Source organism: Macaca fascicularis, chromosome 7 (genome assembly GCF_037993035.2).
Source record: "Macaca fascicularis isolate 582-1 chromosome 7, T2T-MFA8v1.1".
Classification (NCBI taxonomy): Eukaryota; Metazoa; Chordata; class Mammalia; order Primates; family Cercopithecidae; genus Macaca; species Macaca fascicularis.
This window is the reverse complement of record NC_088381.1, coordinates 33,088,011-33,107,696: the sequence shown is the minus strand read 5'-3', so window position 1 is coordinate 33,107,696 and position 19,686 is coordinate 33,088,011. Positions and strand designations below refer to the sequence as shown.

The 19,686-nt window shown below is 33.7% G+C and overlaps 1 protein-coding gene across 18 annotated transcripts in view; it reads left to right on the top strand.

Annotated features, from left to right (window-relative positions):
- ZNF280D (zinc finger protein 280D) overlaps positions 1-17,713 on the top strand; it is a 97,678-nt gene extending 79,965 nt beyond the window's left edge. For 14 of the 18 annotated variants that reach the window (XR_012414992.1, XR_012414991.1, XR_012414993.1 and 11 more), the window contains 3 exons: positions 4,526-4,571; positions 12,638-12,693; positions 15,771-17,713. Coding sequence is in view for 12 of the 18 variants with exons in the window: in XM_045395504.2 (XP_045251439.2) it covers positions 4,526-4,571; positions 12,638-12,693; positions 15,771-16,395 (727 nt within the window). In the remaining 6 variants the exon portion in view is untranslated. Of the gene's footprint in view, positions 1-4,446; positions 4,572-12,637; positions 12,694-15,770 lie in introns of those variants that run through there. The other 4 variants (XR_010588075.2, XR_012414990.1, XR_012414989.1 and 1 more) reach the window with 3 other exon arrangements.
- Positions 17,714-19,686: the final 1,973 nt, after the last annotated feature.

The following is a 19,686-nucleotide window of genomic DNA, read 5'->3' as shown; positions in this document are numbered from 1 at the left end:
AGTGGTAAATATTTCCATATGAATGTTCTATAAGCACCAAAATTCCAGTATGTCCAAAATTGAATTTATTTTTCTCTCAAAGAATGCTTTCTGCCTCCTCTGAATTCCGTGTCATGAATAATCTCTTACCATCCAGGGCAGGCATTTGAGGGGGTCATATTTGTTCTCCACATTTACCTTTATCTAGTATATACTTACATTCTTTTGGTTTTAACTTGTTCTCATCTCCTTAAACCAACCTTTTCTCCATTGACACTGTTACTGTTTTAACTGAGAAAGTCATTAACTGTCTCTTAACTGGACTCTCAGTTTGTCTTCTACCAATACAGACCTTTGTCCTTCTGATGCACAAATTTGGTCATACTTTCCTATTAGCATTAAAGTTCTTAGCATGAACACTTTAGCATGGCAATCAAGACCTTCCCTGAAGAGGCTTCATCTTTGACTACTTTGCTTTGTGCCTGCCATTTCAGTGATATGAGACCACCAATTCTCATATTGTCATCTTGTTTCATACTTCTTTGCTTTTTCATACTTTCTTTGCTTGTTTTATACTTCTTTGCTTTTTCTCTGCCTTGGATCTCCTTACTCTGCTTTGCGAACTCCTGCTCTTTTTGCAAATCCAAGTTCACTGTAGTATCTTCACTGCTTCCTGGCCTCTTTCCCTTTCATAGTGGCTTAATTCTCTGAACAAAGATGTCTCTTCCAAAACTTCATAAGTAAACATTTGCTTCGTTTTGTTTTCTTGACAGTGAACTCCTTGAGAGGAGAGACAGTCTTTTTTAACTTTGCACTGGAACACTTAGTACAATACCGAAATATGTACAGCCTGATAGATGTTTTGCTCAGGCATCCTTTCCAAATATAAATGTATTGATAATTCTCAGAACAAATGATCAGAAATGGTAGAGTAGATGTTTTCCTGTTATTTCTTAGTCTGATGATTACTATATTAAATTTAGTCCCTGAATGTCTCAGTGAATAATCTTTTTATTTTATTCTGCTGTTTTTTGTTTGTTTGTTTTTTGTTTTTTGTTTTTGGGACAGGGTCTTGCTGTTTTGCTCAAGCCAGGGGGTTGGTGTGCAGTGTGCAGTCATGGCTCACTGCAGCCTCAAAGTCCTGGGCTCAAGCAATTCTCCTGCCTCAGCCTCCTGAGACTGAGATGGGACTCAGGTATGTACAACCACGCCTGGCTAATTTTTATTTTTATTTTATTTTATTTTTTTGGTAGAGATGAGGTCTCTCACTATGTTGCCCAGGCTGGTCTCAAACTCCTGGTCTCAAGTGGTCCTCCCATTTTGGCCTCCCAAAGCATTGGGATTACAGGCATGTACCACCATGCCTGGGCTAAGTGGAAGGTCATGATTACTAGCTGACTTTACTACTAGTTGCTTTACAGCCTCTTTTCAACTTTTTTAGTATGCTTACAAATATTCTTAAAGATTACATTTCTAACATTAGCATTGAAATTTTTGGCTTTTAAATGTCATCAGAAAGAAAGAATGTGGCCTAGCTGAAATGAATCTGAATATTTTTCCCCTTACAGTTCTTCCCCTCACCCCATGGTATGTTTATGGTGTGAATGAAACTTCAAAGGAACATACTACTATAAGTGAGCCAGAATGTTAAATTTTGTATGGATTGGCTGGGCGCAGTGGCTCATGCCTGTAATCCCAGCACTTTGGACGGCTGAGGCAGGCGGAACACCTGAGGTCAGGAGTTTGAGACCAGCCTGACCAATATGATGAAACCCTCTGTCTACTAAAAATACAAAAATTAGCCAGGCGTGGTGACATGCTCCTGTAATCCCAGCTTCTTGGGAGGCTGAGATGGGAGAATCGCTTGAACCTGGGAGGTGGAGGTTGCAGTGAGCCAAGATCATGCCATTGCATTCCAACCTGGGCAACAAGAACAAAACTCCGTCTCCATAACAAAACAAAACAAAAATTTTGTATGGATTGCTCCTAAGACGTGCAGAAAAATGCAAGTAGGGCTATTTTAGTCTTTAGAGGAAAAAGCTTATCCTGTAGAAATACATCAGAAAGATCTATTTCAGCAGGTTTTCATAGAGGGGAAAAATTATTTACTTGCAATCTTGATCACTAATGATGTTGAAATTGATCACCAGTCAGTCCTTCTGTTCTCTTTGCATTTAAATTTTAAATAGTGTTTGCTATAAATACTACACTATATTTTTCTATTAAAAATTACTGTAACATTCACAGGTGAAAAGTATAATTACCTAATGGTGGGTCATTAGCTCAGAACTTTGAGCTTAGCAAATTTCACTGTCTTCTACCAAAGTAATTGAATGTCTAAAATAATGACTATTTCAGCAGGTATCTTTAGTAAATAAGAATTATAGGTAAGACAATTTTTCTTTTCTAAAAGTATTAATGATGTGTTAGTAATTGTATTAGAATTTATTAATCTTAAAGTATACTTTTATAGTTCAAAATTTTAGTGTGCATTTTAGTGATGCATTTTATAATTTAAAATTTACTGTGTGTTTTTCTAAATATTTTTAAGATTTATTTTTCTGAAGGTGTTCACTAGTTATTACGATTCTGTTCCTTAAAGAGAGTACTAATAAGGTAAAAGGCACAAAACAAGATTGAAATCATAGGCCTCTTAATGCAAGTTATTTCAATAACTTACTGTGTTCTCACCTACCAGTTTCTTGTCAGTACGATAAAGAGTAATAAAAACCTCTGTCACCAACCCCCATCGCAGGGATAGCAAGAGGACTGCGTTTCCTCTGTTGAAATGCCAGCAATAATGAACATACTTAATGGGGCTCGTTTTAATAGCTGCATACAATTAATGTATTATAATAGGCGTATGCTAAAATGATTAGCATGGTAATATTTCTTTTATAAGAATATAAAAGGTCTTACTTTGATAACATTTACAATGATAAGCTGAGGGAGAAAAATCTTTTATGAAATATTTAAACTGTTCTATGACCAATTTGTTTTTCAAACTGAATTTAAAATGACTAAATGCTTAGAAATAAAAATGAGTTGTAATATACACATTTATTTCAAAACTTCATTAATTTGCTTTTTCATGCTTTTTGCTTTTTTAGACTAATGTTTCACGTTTTCTTACTACTTTATAACTAATTTTATTCTTAAAACTTATTTTCCTTTATACTTCCTTAAACCAGTGAAGTTATACTGTATACTTGATGTGATCTCATCTTTATAAGTATGGTGCGCAATTAAATACTCGAGACAATTACAAAATCTTTAGCCCCCAAAATGATTGACATTTGTGTCTTTTGTCAATTTTTTGTGCAAGTTTTACTCATTTCAGTTGGCTTAACAAGTTGGTTGTAAATTATTGTAGTGCACTGCCAATATAGTGGTTTTACAAAGGACATAATCTATTTTAAGTAGCAGTTTTGCCTAATAACTAAAATATAGATAAGTAATTTCATATAGTTAATTATTAATATTTAGCAAAGTATTAACATTTATAGCCCTAATTTTAAAAACTGTGCCCTCAAAGGATGGATAAAGAAGGAGGGTTTTGCCAAGTCTGTGTCATTCATTAGCCATAAGGGTAGCTTTTAGGATGGCTGACATTTCTATCCTATTAGATATCTTTTTTTTGTCAATGAAATTTAAGATAATATAGTTGTTGCTTATGTTAAATATATTATTCCTTAGGTATAGCTATTAAGCCTTCATAAAATTATGTATCACTTAACTCCTGATTAATGACATTTCACATCAGATAGGTACCCTACTTACACAGATTAAAACTGAGTTTAATATATAATATCACAAATAATATTTAGTCATTTCTGCAGGTTCTAAAACAAAGATTCTTTGGATAAGCTAGCTCCTAGATTAACTTGATTATTTTACAAGATTTTCTGGATGGCATATACCTTTGTTAATGTTTTAATAAGTTATAATTAATATTTTTTGAAATCAAGTTTTAATATTTGAGCAGTGCTTATGGAAGTTTTAAAGAGAATATATTCCTCAAAATTCTAATTATTTCTGTGATTTAACTGCCTCCGGAGTAAGTTAATTATAATATATATTTAAGTGGCATTATCATGTTGAATTTCACAATAGATAAAATATTTATCTTTTTTCACTTTTTAAGTCCTGTAATCATAAATACTGATGCATATTACTTATAAAGCATATAACCTGCTTTTAATTTTTAAAGAGTAATTCTTTTTTTGAAGCTGTTTTACTAATATGTATGTCTTTTATTTTAAATTGTACTTAGCAAAGAGAACATTTCTTAAGTGCCCTTGTTTTTAGAGAACAAGGAAATATATGTCTTTATTGATTTAGCACATTTATCGAATCTACTATTTAGTCTCATACGTTTAACTTTTACCTTAAGACATTTACAGAGGTCAATTTACTATTAAAGTATAAAATGTACATTAGTTTCGATCTACATTTTAATTATTTTAGGCTGGCAGAGAAAGAACTGTTTCATATTTTACCATCGTACGTATAAAATAAAATATTCAATACTTATCTTGTTTTCAAGATTAAAAAAAGAAGCTCCCACAAAGGAACAAGAACCTGTGTCTAAGGTAAAGTTTGTTTTACTTTATACCTTAAAGGTTTATACATTGAAAGTATTATTGGTATGATATAAAACTGTTTTTCAATTTCAGCAAGCATACATCAACAATATTTGGGATGTTGTAAGGAAGAAAAAAATTGAGATTTAAAATTTTTCATTACATATAAAAATGTCTAGCCCTAAGTAAAATTTTAAGGTATTCTTGTTTTGACAAAGACATCTTTTATTTCACTTGCCTGTTATTTAGTTCAACTAGTGAGTAATGGAGATAAATTTATGAATTAAAAATCCCCAAATCAATAAAACGTCAGTCATTTGGCACACTGGAAAAATTAATCTTTCCAGGTTTAATTTTCTGGGATAATTTTTAACTGTCAAAAGGTTAAACTAATTTTTAAAATAGAAATATTTTGAATGTATGTTAAATATATTTTAGCTATCTTGAACAAGTACTCTGAATGCAAAACTCAGAATTATCATATAAATGTTATTTACCGAACAGTCTAATAGATGAGTGTAGAAATAGTTTTGCTCAACTACTTGCTTTCTTGATGTCAATTTATGTTGTTATTACTTAATGACTGCCTCTTTTTGAGTGTAATGAAGTGAGGTAGATTTGGCATTTATCTTTTGAAGACTTTGTCTTGAATGGTGCATAATATAAGTGAAATCCAGACAGAAGTATCAGCCTTCTTCCAAGCAGCTTTCTTTTGTACCATAGGAAGTTTTTTGTTTAAAAATTTTTTAACTACAAATTTCTTTAACAGATGCAGGGTTTTTTTAAAATCTATTTCTTCTTGAGGGAGTTTTGGTAGTTTTTTTTTTGAGGAATTGTTTCGTTTTACCTAATATGTTGAACTCTATAATCTTATGTATTTGTATAATGAGAAAGTTTCTTATAGTATCCCTTATTGTCTTTGTAATCTTTGGAATCTGCAGTGATATCCCCTCATTCCTGATATTGACAATTTGTGTGTTTTTTCTATTCTTACTGTTTATTTTACTTTTAAACATGTTGTAAATACACAGAATGCAGTGTTACAGTTTTTACTTTAGACAGGTTTTTTTAGGGCAATTAAAAACTTTAAAATTAGCTTTATATTTACCTTTATTTTTACCATTTCCTGTGCTCTTCATTTCTTTATGTAGTCTTCATTTCTATTTATCACATTTACATTAAAAATTCTGGCCAGGGATATAATGGAGCAAATGTTTCAGGTGTATACAGGGGTATACAAGCCAATGTTTGCCCCCAAAATAATTATACCAAATTTGTTCCTTGTTTAACTCATCATAATTTAACAGGAAAAAATGCTGTATTCTGTGAATTTAAATATGATCAACTTTTTTAGTATTGTACAAAGGATATATATTTTAGGGGCAGGGGGATTTGGTGAGCAAACGGGATATTCTTGTCTGGTCTAAAAACGACATTAAAATCACATATACTTACCTTATGGACATCAAGATAAATGCAGTTGAGACACTTTGCACACAAAGATGATTATCAAATATTAAGAGATATAATATCAAATGACAAAATACATTATGCTGAAATTGAAAGCATATTGATACAAATAGATTACAGATTGTTATGCAGATTGTCTGTATGTATATTTTGAGCCAAGTGGAAGAAGCCAAGGCTTTACAGTCAGTAAACATGACTATATATAAAGCTACACACTTAATAAAACTCCTATCCCTTTGCTTACAATTGAAGGTAATTTTGAAAGCGTATTTGATGAACATAAAACTTGAGCAAGAGATAATGCATATTCTTCTCAAATTTGAAAATAAATGAAAAAAGTAAACAAATGAGAAGTGCATGAATCACTGGGTGAAGCGTATTGATAATTATGAGGGCAGTGCTTATTAAATAGAAATGAAGATTATAAATGCCCTAATTTCATATTTTATATAGAGAAAAAAAATTCAGTGAAATGTTTTCAGATTTTGAATTTCTAAACTGGAGAAAGGTTGTTTTGTATAAATACATCTGATTTACAAAAACGAGCCACTAAGTTTGCACTTAAATATTCTGACAATTTAAATTCTGTAGAAATTCTATGTGAAATAGTTTAAAGCAGCATTTGATATCAGTAACATGCAATCAAGTTTGTGTTTGGGTCTTCTAAATCTTCTTAACATATTTTGCTTAGTGCAATCTTAAAGAGATTTGGAAATGGTATTCAAAAATTTTAAACAATTCCAGCCAAAGTGGAATCCTGCAAATGAAGCTTACTGTAAACTGAGGTTAATATAACATTTTTTAATGATTGTCACTTGTTCAAGAGAAATTGTTGTACGTGACAGTTTGCTCATTTGAAAACAAAATAAGAAAAGAGTTAGATTTGAAAATCTACTATTGATGCATTTGCTTCCATTAGCCAGGAGAATAAAATAATACTGTTGTTGGCATAAATAAAATTTTTAAATTTAAGCTAATATGAGTTTAATTCTCCGACTTTTAAATTTTTCAATATTTTTCTGACTAACATTCTAGAAAACAATTTTTTTAAGTACACAAAAACAGGCTGGGCACAATGGCACACACCTGTAATCCCATCACTTTGGAGACAGAGGTGGGAGGATTGCTTAAGTCTAGGAGTTAGAGACCAGCCTGGGAAACAAAGTGAGACCCTGTTGCTAAAAACAAAAAACAAAACAAAAACACACTGCACACAAAGCAAAACTTACAGGGGCATTCATTTTTTCTTTTGCCTCAGGCTCCAATATGGCTTGGTATAGCACTGATTGCAAAATAGTTACATCAAAATTTTTGAGACTGTTATGCTGAGCCAGAAAATACCCCATGGTTTCTTTTCCTTTTCTATACCTTATTTTATTTTTCTGGAGTTAAAAATATATATCTCTTTTACTTGTTTGTTTAGTTTTCTGTGTACCTAATGCTGTATTTTTTTCTAATGTTGCAATTTCTCTCTCTAATATTTGGAAATAGTTTTTCCAGTATTCACACACATAAAAAAAATTGTTGGGGGGTGAAGGGGTCTGAAGATCTCCTCCCAGACTCCCCACCTCAACTTAAACTAGTTGCTCTCTAAGCCTGTGCTTAGTTTCGTTACGTCAAGATTATCCTTTGCCACTCTATTGTGTTGGATGTCCTGTTTACTGAACCGTGAATTATTCCTCATTTCTTGCTTACTCATCATTTTGATGAATTGTGCCCTCTACTAGCTTCCTCAGAAGGTGTGCATCTTTTTTTCAGTCCAAAAATATCTAAAAATATATTTATCCGAATGATAATTTGGCTGAAGTACATAAAAACAATTCTCACGCAGTTTTTAAAATGTTGTTTTTACTATCTTCTTATGTCCAGTATTTTTATTAAGTCTAATGCATGTCTTGCTCCAGTTTCTTGGTATTTAGGTTACTTTTTTTCTTTTTGGAAACTTTAGTGATTATCTCTGTCACTGGTGTTTTGAAATTACATGCTATGTTCACCCATCCTTTTTTCATTCATTACATTAGGCATCTGACAAACCTTTGGAGTTTGGAGATTTCTGTTTGGGAGAAGTTTTCTTGTTTTATTTCTTTGGTAAATGCTCACTTTTTTTTTCTATGCTCTCTCTTTTTTATAAGAAACTCCTATTATTCTGATATTGAGCCTCCTGCATCAACTCCTTTTTTTTTTTTTTTTTTAACTCCTTTAATTATATGTTATTTTCTTTATGGCCTTTCATCTTTTTGTTTTTTTGTTTGAATCTTTTTAAATAATTTTCTAAACTTAATTACTTATTTTAGTTGCCATATTTGTAATTTTGAAGAGCTCTGCAATTTTTTATTTGTTCTTTAGTTCTCTTTTTTACAGTTTTGTTATTATTATTATTGTTTATTTTCTTTAATTTTTTTTATTTTTTGAGACGGAGTCTCGCTCTATCACCCAGGCTGGAGTGCAGTGGTGCGATCTCAGCTCACTGCAAGCTTCGCCTCCTGGGTTTACGCCATTCTCCTGCCTCAGCCTCCCGAGTAGCTGGGACTACAGGCGCCCGCCACCTCGCCCGGCTAGTTTTTCGTATTTTTTAGTAGAGACGGGGTTTCACCGTGTTAGCCAGGATGGTCTCGATCTTCTGACCTCGTGATCCGCCCATCTCGGCCTCCCAAAGTGCTGGGATTACAGGCTTGAGCCACCGCACCCGGCCAGTTTTGTTATTATTTAATAGATATAATAACATATACCTCTTTGGGGATATTAAATATTTTATATACACTTTTTTCTTTTGTTCCCAGCAATGTATCTGATGTCTCCAAGCCCCTTTCTTTATTCCTTTTTATTTTGGTATTTTTCATGTTAAGGTGTATCTTTTGTTATGTGGTGATCCTTGCCTACCCCTACGTAATTAAAGAATGAGGCTAAAATAATCATTGAAAACCATAAGTGTTTGAATGGGGACAGGGCTCTCTTGCATAGCCATTCAGGTTGAAGACTGCAGAACTCCTGCAGATATTATTTACGTATATCCTTTGTAGTCTCAAAAATTACTAATGTTTACCATATTAGAAATTGAAATAATAGTATTTTAAAACTATTGTCAAAAATAAAAATAATAAATATATGTCAACATACATAACATTTTTTCTGAAAAATAACTATTTTCCAAAACAACAGAAATTTAGTGAGAAAGAATGGCTTTATTTTACACTTTTGCATGTTTCTTTAATGTCAGGCTTTGTAGAAAAAAATTGTATTCTCATGTTTCTGAATCCAATCTGTTGTGATACATTCTTTTGGTTGAAATGTATGAGGAATACCCGGCCTCACCCAGTACTTTGATAATATTTTCCAATAATTGAGATTATTTTCCTTTGATACTACACCAAAAGTAGACAAGTGGAAGTTTTCTTGCTTGTTACACTGTGGAATCTAACTCCGTATCACTGACCTTTTTTGCTTTGTTACATCAAAATCTGTTTGTCTGTTTTACAATTTGAATGGATCTTTTATCCGTGCCTAATTTTGTAATATCATGCATTGGTCATTTGGAACATATTGGCTCACTAAGTGCCCTAGATCTTCCAAATGTTGAAATATTTCATTATATAATATCAAGTACTCACAGTAAATATTAGCATTAATCTAATCAGTGATAGATAGGAGTTTTTGCTTGATTTTGTTACTGGAAACGAATGCTGTCAGTTGTTTTCCTTGATACGACAGGCTCACTTCGTTGATTTTTCAAAAAGAAAAAGTCCACTGAAACTCAAGTCTAAATATTCATAATTTGACAGTCATTCTTTAAAATAAAAATGGTGTTCTATGAAAAAAATGTAGGTAAGTACAACTCACGACTCAATCACAGACCCAAATATTTTCAGTAGGCAACAGTTGTATCTTATGCGTACTTTGCATTTTGTCACACAAAATATTAAAAAGATATGAGCTCAAAGATTGAGATTTAGTAAAATTATTACTTTTTAAAATTTGTGTCGGTGTGGTGTGAAGAATACTATGTGTATGGTGGTGAAGGATGCAATGACTACTGGTACAGGTTGGGTTTGGTGCTCCTGCCTTGAGTTATATTAATTTGCCACCATTTTTACACACTACTGTTTTTATGCCAAAGTTGTGACTTCACATGCCTCCTGAAAGTGGCTTGGAATCCCCAGGTGTCCATATATCTTACTTTGGGAATGGATGATATGAATTACAGTTTGTTGCCTTCTGGATTTGTGCACTGTACAGTATGCACAATCTGCATGAGAATTACGTAGACTTCAGTGTGGGAAAATTAGGTGCTGAGCTGACTGATTCTTTGTTGAGGAGGATGGTCTCAAAATCATTATGGAGAGGCCAGGTGTGGTGGCTCATGCCTGTAATCCCAACACTTTGGGAAGCTGATGCAGGAGGATCCCTTGGGGCTAGGAGTTTGAGAGTAGCCTGGGCAACACTGGAGACTTCGTCTCTATTTAAAAAAAACTTTTTAACTAACCAGTCATAGTGAGCACATAATGTGTAGTCCTAGCTACTCAGGAGACTGAGGTGGGAGGATTGCTTGAACTCAGGAGTTCGAGGTTGCAGTTGAGCTATGATCATGCCACTACATTCCAGCCTCGGTGATAAAGTGAGACCCTGTCTCTTAAAAAAAAAAAAAAATCATTCTGGAAAATTTTTTCTTTGGGGTTGATCATTTTCTTCAGAGAGAAATCTAGCTTCTAGCTGAGGGTGCTAGGTTGGGGAGTGAGTTCTCTGGCTGTTGGCATTCTGGAAGCCAGGCATGGAGAAGAATTGTTAAGTATGTGGACTTCTACGAAATCTTTGCGTTTTCTCAGTATCTCCTGCGTGCCTTTTGCTGTTCCTGGTGTTCATAAGTCTAGACTATCTCCAGTTCAGAAAGTTAACTTTTAGGCCTGGCACGGTGGCTGACCCCTGTAATCCCAGCACTTTGGGAGGCCAAGGCAGGCGGATCATTTGAGGTCAGGAGTTCACAACCAGCCTGACCAACGTGGTGAAACCCTATCTCTATTAAAAATAAAAAAATTAGCTGGGCATGGTGGAATATGCCTGTAATCCCAGCACTTTGGGAGGCCGAGGTGGGTGGATCACCTGAGGTCAGGAGTTGGGGACCAGTCTGGCCAACATGGTGAAACTCCATGCCTACTAAAAATACAAAAATTAGCCAGGCATGGTGGTGGGTGCCTGTAATCCCAGCTACTGGAGGGGCTGAGACAGGAGAATCGCTTGAACTTTGAAGGTGGAGGTTGCAGTGAGCTAAGATCGCACCATTGCACTCCAGCCTGGGTGACAAGCAAGACTCTGTCAAAAAAAAAAAAAGGAAGGAAGGAAGTTAAGAAGGATGCTAACTTTTAGCCTCTTTGGTAAGGGAAGGTATAGGTACCTGTTGTGTAAGCTTCGGGGAAGGAGCATTTAGATTTCCCAGCAATGCTTTGTTTTTACTTTTTGTGTGCTAAATAGTATACTGACCACCTGCAAATACCAGATATTTTTGGTTCTCTGGGCAAATTGATTCTCTTCTCCTTGCACTCCTCCACTGCAGACATTCATTGTAACTTCCTCCATACTGCTAAGTCAGTACCAACTCTTCCAGTGACTTTCCTATTTCTAAAAAGTTGGTGAAATCTGTTTAGCAATTAGTATACTTTGATGTTTTCTTCATCTTTATGAGTAAAAATATTTTATTTCTTTGCCCTCATTTTAGCAGGGTTTTGAGAGGGTGAGTAGATGAATGTGTGTGATAAATACACCATTATCAATTTTATAGGCTTGAGTTGATCTACCATAGTGGTTAAGAGGTAGATGTAGATTTGAATCTTTACTACTAATTGTGGTATTGCCTTGGTTCTTTGCCAGTTATTGTGGTATTGCCTTGGGTTCCCACTCAGTCTTATTTCTCATGTATAAAAATAGTGTTTATAAAATCTAATATGTAAATTAAATGAGATAGTGAATGTAAAGTTCTTAATACACTGCTTCATGCATCATATGTACTGCATAGCTGGTAATTGTTACAAGCTGTTAGGTTGGCCTATGGCTTACTGAGGTTTTACTCTTTTCTTTCTTCCCTGTAAAACATTTGAAATAAGTAGAATATTTCTTCCTTAGTGGACTGTTTCATATTTTTGGTTTGACAGTGGAAGGGTTACCGTGACTCACTATGAAATCATAAATTCAAAAATATTTTATCTAAATATCTGTGCTTAATATATTTATATAAAATACTATGGAGGCATCTTGTTATTCAAATTCAAGTTGTGTTTTACTAGTTTTCTGTTTAAGTAATTGTAATTATGACCCACATTTGAAATAGCAGTTAAGAAAAGCAGATATTGACATGGGTGGGTAACTGCTTTTTTACCTTGAATCAGAAACTTTTGGTACACTGAAACTTTTATAAGTTTAAAAACATTTTTAAAACCGCATATAATTATGATAATTATTCTAATTATATTTTATATTTAATAAATTATTTTTCTATTTCTGTGTTATATTAAGTTGCACACTTAAGTTTCTTTTATCCAGAAAGTTTAGCATAATAAAAATAGTTTTCTTTAAGATTAACTGTGAATGTAAAAGAAAAGTATTATTAATTATTTCAGGAAATTGGAAGACCTAACATGCCTGAAAGAGAAACAGAAACATCGAATTCTGAAAGGTAAATATAAGGAAAAAATGAGTTTCTTAAAATTCAAGTATACGAAATAACACTTGAGCTGCATTATTTCACAGTTAACTGGCAAAGGACTATTTAAATTTTTGTATATAGTGCTATTTTCTATAATGGCTCTTAATTAAAATAAAACTTAAAAACTTTAATCCAACAAAAATATTCTCTATATCCTTCGTTTTTAAATATTTTAAACATATAGAGTATATTTTGTGTTGTTAAATTTTTGAAAAACTACTTACTAGCAAGTAAAATGTTGGCAGATTTTCTTTGCCCCTATTAAATGAATACATTTACAAGATGCTACGTGTTACTGGACAGGAACAGTTATTGCAAATAGATAATCTTAAGATTTTTTAAAGTATTTTCCAAAAGCTATAAGACTGCTTATGTGGTAGGATTTCAATAGTTTCAAAATTCAGGGATTGGCTTTTAAAATTTTCATACTTTGGTAGAATGTTAAAGAACACACGATGTTTCACAGTCTTTTAGCAGAAGAGAATCTGAACATTCCAATTAGAACATTATTCCAAAGAAGGGTAATTTTATTTTGTCTTTTAAGTAATTTCACCCATTTATATCTGTATGCTATATATTTTACAGTAGGTTGCCTGTTAGTCTGTTGAGATTAATCTTTTGTCCCTAAAAGCAAATTATTAATTAAGTTCCTATGGAGGTGTTTCTTATACTTCATTAGTAAAGTGATCTCGCCCTTTCTTCACCTGGCATTTTTTGTAAGTTCTCAGGGGACTGTTAACAAAAAATCAACTAAAGAGTTAGAAAATGCGGACTAATCATCTCTGTATTATGTAACGTTTTCTGTAAATTGTAGTTAGTCCATTATGATCTGAACAAAAATAAGAATTATACAAATTTGAAATGAGGAAAAAAATAATAGTTTTTCTATATGTAATTAGCCAGTTAAGATCCAAAAAATGAGTTAAGAATGATTGAAATTAATGAGAATACTGATTAAAGTAGCCTGGTGTAAAAATCAGAATCTTTCTAATCTACCACTAACATATGATTACAAAATATAGTGGACAAACTTGCCCAATCATAATGTAACAAAAATGATACAACTGATTGATCACAGCCAGTTGCAGAGTTCTTTGTTCTTTTTCCACTCCCACCGCTTCGCTTGACTAGCCTTAAAAATATCTATATCTATATAGAGAGAGAGAAATGGGGAGGATCCAAATCAAGAAAAGCAAAATTTTACCATGATAAAAAATAATATATTAACTGCATGATAGACTATTTTACAAATTAAATTATGAATTGAATAAACATTTATGGGATTTGTTTTGGAAACTGACAAACTTAAAAAAAGATTTATATTTTTCTACTTAGCAATACCATAATGTATTTAATCATTCCTTTCTTGTTGGATAAGATATTAGGTTTTTGGCTGGGCACCGTGGCTCATGCCTGTAATCCCAGCACTTTGGGAGGCCGAGGCGGGTGGATCACAAGGTCAGGCGTTCGAGACCAGCCTGACCAATGTGGTGAAACCCCATCTCTACTAAAAATACAAAAATTAGCCGGGCTTGGTGGCATGTGCCTGTAATCCCAGCTACTCGGGAGACTGAGGCAGAAGAATCACTTGAACCCAGGAGGCAGAGGTTGCAGTGAGCCGAGATCATGCCACTGCACTCCACTCTGGGCGACACAGTGAGACTCTGTCTCAAAAAAAAAAAATTAGATTTTTAATATTCACTATTTTAAACGTTGTTTTAATGAGCTTCCTTGATAAATATCTTTTACATTTTTAAAGTATGAAATTTATGGGGAAGAGTTGTAGAATATAGGTGATTTGTTTAGTTCTAAAGTATATTGTTAATCAGTAATTGTTAAAACTGGGTGCTATTGGTTTAGGAATAGTCTAAAGACAAATCAGTAGAACAAAACAAATAGCAGAGAAATAGCCTTATATAAATAACAATTTAGTAAATAATAAATTGCCTTTTGGAAATGTTGCTAGGATATTTGTGCAATTCATTGGGAATACGTCTAAATGTCAGATTGATTAAATGTAAGAAATAAGGTATATGTAATCATTAAATTTATTTTTGTAAAATAAGCATCCTTAGATCTAGATAATGCATTGGTGATCTTCTTAGAAATCTTGTTTCTCGTATTTTATGGTTCACTAGATAGTTTCTGTTAACACATCAGGGCCAGAATAAACACACAGAAGCACACACATATAAATATATATGTGTACAAACATGTCCACACACTTAGATGTGTATGTATGTTATATATTTACATAGTTTTTCAGGCATGTGTTTATGTTTTTAAAATTAGGCTATTAAAAATTAGAGAATATGTTTGAATGATTATCTGATTTTATGTATGGAAAAACATCCTAAACATAAGAGGCTATTTAAATCATAAAGGAGGCTGGACATGGTGACTCACACCTGTAATCCCAACACTTTGGGAGCCAAGGCAAGAGGATTGCTTGAGCCTAGGAAACCAGCCTGGGCAACATGGAAAGACCTTGTCTCTGTGAAAAATAAAAACATTAGCTGGGCTTGGTGGTGTGCGCCTATATTCCTAGCTACTTGGGAGCCTGAGGTAGGAGGATCACTTGAGTCCAGGAGGTCAAAGCTGCAGTGAGACATTTGCACCACTGTGTTCCAGTCTGGGTGACAGAACAAGACCCCGTCTCAAAAAAGAAAAAAATCATACAAAAATATAGATTTTTTCCAAATATATTTTTTTATTTTAGGTACTTTTGCAAGTTAATAAAAATACTTAAATTTAAACTAGAAACAGGCAAGAGATATGGACAGATGAACATAATGACAGCCAGGACTAAGACTAGTTGATAGACATCTTTTAGTATGTGACTCCAGAGTTTCTCAGAATCTTGCCTAAGAAAATGGCCTCCTGCTAAATTATACTGGCACAGCAAGGATGGGGAACTTGGACTTGTTTTCCTTTTTGATGTGCAAATGTACCTTGACTTTTTATTTTTTAGAGCATGTCTTTATTTTGATAGTGTTCAAAAACATTGCTTTATGAAGAAATACATAATAAATTACTTTATTTTTCAGTAAACAGGATAAAGCTGCTTCTTCAGAAGAAAAAAATGGATGTAATGCAAATTCATTTGAAGGCTCATCAGCAACAAAAAGTGAAGAAAGCCTAACAGTTTCAGATAAGGAAAATGAAACCTGTCTTGCAGACCAGGAAACTGGCTGCAAAAACATCTTCAGTTGTGATTCAAATATTGGTGCAGATAAAGTAGAAAAGAAAACACAAATACAACATGTTTGTCAGGAAATGGAGTTGAAGATGCGCCAAAGTTCAGAAAACATAATCTTATCTGCTCAGATTAAGGATCACAACTCCAGTGAAGCCAGATTTTCTTCAAAGAATATTAAGGATTTGCGGTTAACATCAGATAATGTTAGCATTGATCAGTTTTTGAGAAAAAGAGATGAACCTGAATCTGTTAGTTCTGATGTTAGTGAGCAAGGCAGTATTCATTTGGAACCTCTGACTCCATCAGAGGTACTTGAGTATGAAGCCACAGAGATTCTTCAGAAAGGTAGTGGTGATCCTTCAGCCAAGACTGATGAAGTAGTGTCTGATCAAACAGATGACATTCCTGGAGGAAATAACCCCAGCACAACAGAGGCAACAGTAGACCTGGCAGATGAAAAAGAAAGAAGTTGAAATTAGTCATTTTAAGTTTCAGTGTACCAACGATAAGGGCATTTGGAACAGTGCTATCAGGTGAGCTCAGTGGTGCTTTTGTAGGTTCAGAAATGGAAATATGTAAGGGAGGTCACACATACACTTTACCTGTGTGTTCAACCTATGTTATCAAATCAATTTGCCAATAATAGCATGATTAGTAGGGATTCCCAAGAAGTTATTAAAAACATGAACAAGATTTTAATGATAGTTACAGTTGCAGTGGAAAGGTCTCGTTTAATGGTTTTCAAGGAAATGGGATTTGGTTGCTGACATGAATTGATGATATTAGTTATATTTATAAAGCCTTTCAAACTTCCATCAGTCCTAAGCTAAAAATCCTTATTACTTATACATCCTTTTCAGTGAACTGAGAGGAAAAAATTTGGAAACCATGTACTTTTTGGGAGTAACTGATTTAAAATAATGGCTGATTGGCATTGTTAATGAAGGCTTAATTTTTTAGGATGATGCTGGTAAATGGAGCATGCTTAGAGTACGAAATTGACCTAATGAGAATTTGGATGAACATAAACTTAATTTTGGATTTAATATAACATTCCAGTCTGTCAGACGCATGTAAACAGAATATTTGAATCTTTGTACCTCCATACAAGTGTTAGCCTGCTAGGCTGTAAGCTTACCTTAATTAAACTTTCAGTGAAAGTGGAATTATTAAGATATAAATTTATATTTGTGCTTTTTGTCAGTGTGTAAGCTGTGTAGAAATTCTTCGATGTATTAGTTGTATTAATGTAAAGTAGACACCCATTGTTGAAACTCCTGTAGCTATTATGCTTTTAATATTGTTTTAATGATCTGCTTTAGAAATAGGCCCATAAAAATGGTCTGGAAGCCAAACCAAAGTATGGTATAATGTAGATATTGTAAAACAGTAAACTGAAAACATATCCTGGCATGTATTCAGCCATGTTTAAGTGACTTTTCTGTAATTGTAAAATAAAAACTTCAAATGGGACCTAAAACAGTGATGTAAAAAACTGGCTTTGGAGATTTAGCCTAATTTATCTATAAGATGGCTGCTACATTGATTTCTCAGTTTTTTTATCATCTAGAATATAATAGATATAGAAATGAATAATATGAAGAACAGTAGTTTGCTTTGAAGTACTAATAAACTTTTATTTAAAATGCTTCATTTTTACTTCTTAAAATGTGCTTCGGATTCTTAAATTTTGTTTCACTGAATGTTCAATGTTTTAAATGGCGATTAAAACTCTGCTGTATATAGTAGTTTTTGAGTAAATATTTGCAATAAAAATCTATCCCCGAATAATTCTATTTTTCCAATCACTGCTTGATTCAGATTACCTTTGGTTCCTTTAGAAATTATATACTTGTTTAAGAAATTTAATATCAGTGTTAGTGGTGAGGATTCCATTCTACGTTCTTTAACTGCTGATGCATTATTTTAAATTAGGACTTAAAGTACAGGGGACAATATTGCTAATATTTATTTATTTTATTTTATTTTATTTTTGAGACGGAGTCTTGCTCTGTGCAGTGGCCGGATCTCAGCTCACTGCAAGCTCCGCCTCCCGGGTTTATGCCATTCTCCTGCCTCAGCCTCCGGAGTAGCTGGGTCTATAGGCGCCCGCCACCTCGCCCGGCTAGTTTTTTGTATATTTTAGTAGAGATGGGGTTTCACCGTGTTAGCCAGGATGGTCTTGATCTCCTGACCTCGTGATCCGCCCGTCTCAGCCTCCCAAAGTGCTAGGATTACAGGCTTGAGCCACCGAGCCCGGCCAATATTGCTAATATTTATGAGAATAGATTTGCTTTATAAATTCTTTTACTTCCAGATAAATAGAATTTAATATCTGCTTTTTTATCTGCTCAACAATTTAAAGAGGCTAAATAGGCAAAATATATTATGAATTATTTTGAGTATTTTGAGGAGGAGAGCTAATATTTTTATCTTTCCTGCTCCCAAGGAAAGATAGGGAGAGAGGGAGCCATTGGCTGTCATCCTTCACCTTGTTAAAATGTAATTCTGTATCATGGAAGATTTTTGGAAAATATGAATCTTAGAAGAGCAGAGTGTAGGGAAAAGGCCTGTCTCTATAAGGACCACTTTGTGAGTCTCATTCAGTGTGTTGCCACATTATCACATTATACCACAAAACTCTAGAGCACTATGCCAAAATAAGCCTCTAAGTGCTCAAAATAAGTCTATAATCCCTTTGGAGCTTTGCTACTCCAGCCCCCATATACCTTTCGAGTTGTGGTATTCAAAGTAGCAGGTCAATGAACTGTTTGTACCTATATACTATGAGAAAAGGAACCTATACTAGACTGTAACTGCTTCATTGAGAAAGCCTGGCAATGGAAAAAAAAAAATAGTTGAATTAAGAATTGTACTTGGAACCATAGCTGGTTTACATTCTCTCTCAATCTCCTTATCTCCAGTCAGGAACAACCAATCCAGGTATGCAAACCAAACCTTTGGTAGCAGTGCTTTAGAGCAGTGGTTAGGAAACTTCCTCTACAGGGCCAGACAGTAAATAATTGTGGGCCATGTAGTACAGTTACCCAACTCTGCCTTGTATCATGAAAGCCAGTGTAGATGATATGTAAATTTGAAACTGTGTTCCAGTAAAACTTTATTTACAAAAATAGGATGTTGACTGGATTTGGCCCATGGACTGTAGTTTGCCTACCCCTGCTTTGTAGTGCTTAAACTCCTTTGATAGAAATATGAAAGCCAGTGATGCACTCTAGTGACTGTTTGCCTAAGAACCATCAAGACGCCTTAGTATGTTATAGTTCGCTGTTAAAACAATAGGATTATGCTGGATTATAAGTGCAGTTTAATAATATCAAGAAGCTTTACTTTATAGGACGCACTGTTAATTTATATTGAAAATCTGAATACCATATTCACATATGCACTTCTTGTTACTACAAGACTACTCTTTGTATTAACTTTAATGAAATAGGAAGTTTGTATGCACTATAAGAGGATTGCAAGTGTTTTATTTTTACTAGAGTATTATAACACTAAGACTTGTTTACTCAGCTAAGAAGCAAAACACTTGATTTACCTATTTCTAAACATAAGAGGAAAAACAATTATCTTTTAAGTACAGTTATGTGCCACATAATGACGTACCCCATGTATGATGGTGGTCCAATAAGATTATAATGAAGCTGAAAAAATACTCTTGCCTGGTGACATCTTGATGATGCTGACCCCACATAGGCCTAGGCTAATGCGTGTGTGTGTCTTAGTTTTTAGCAAAAAAGTTT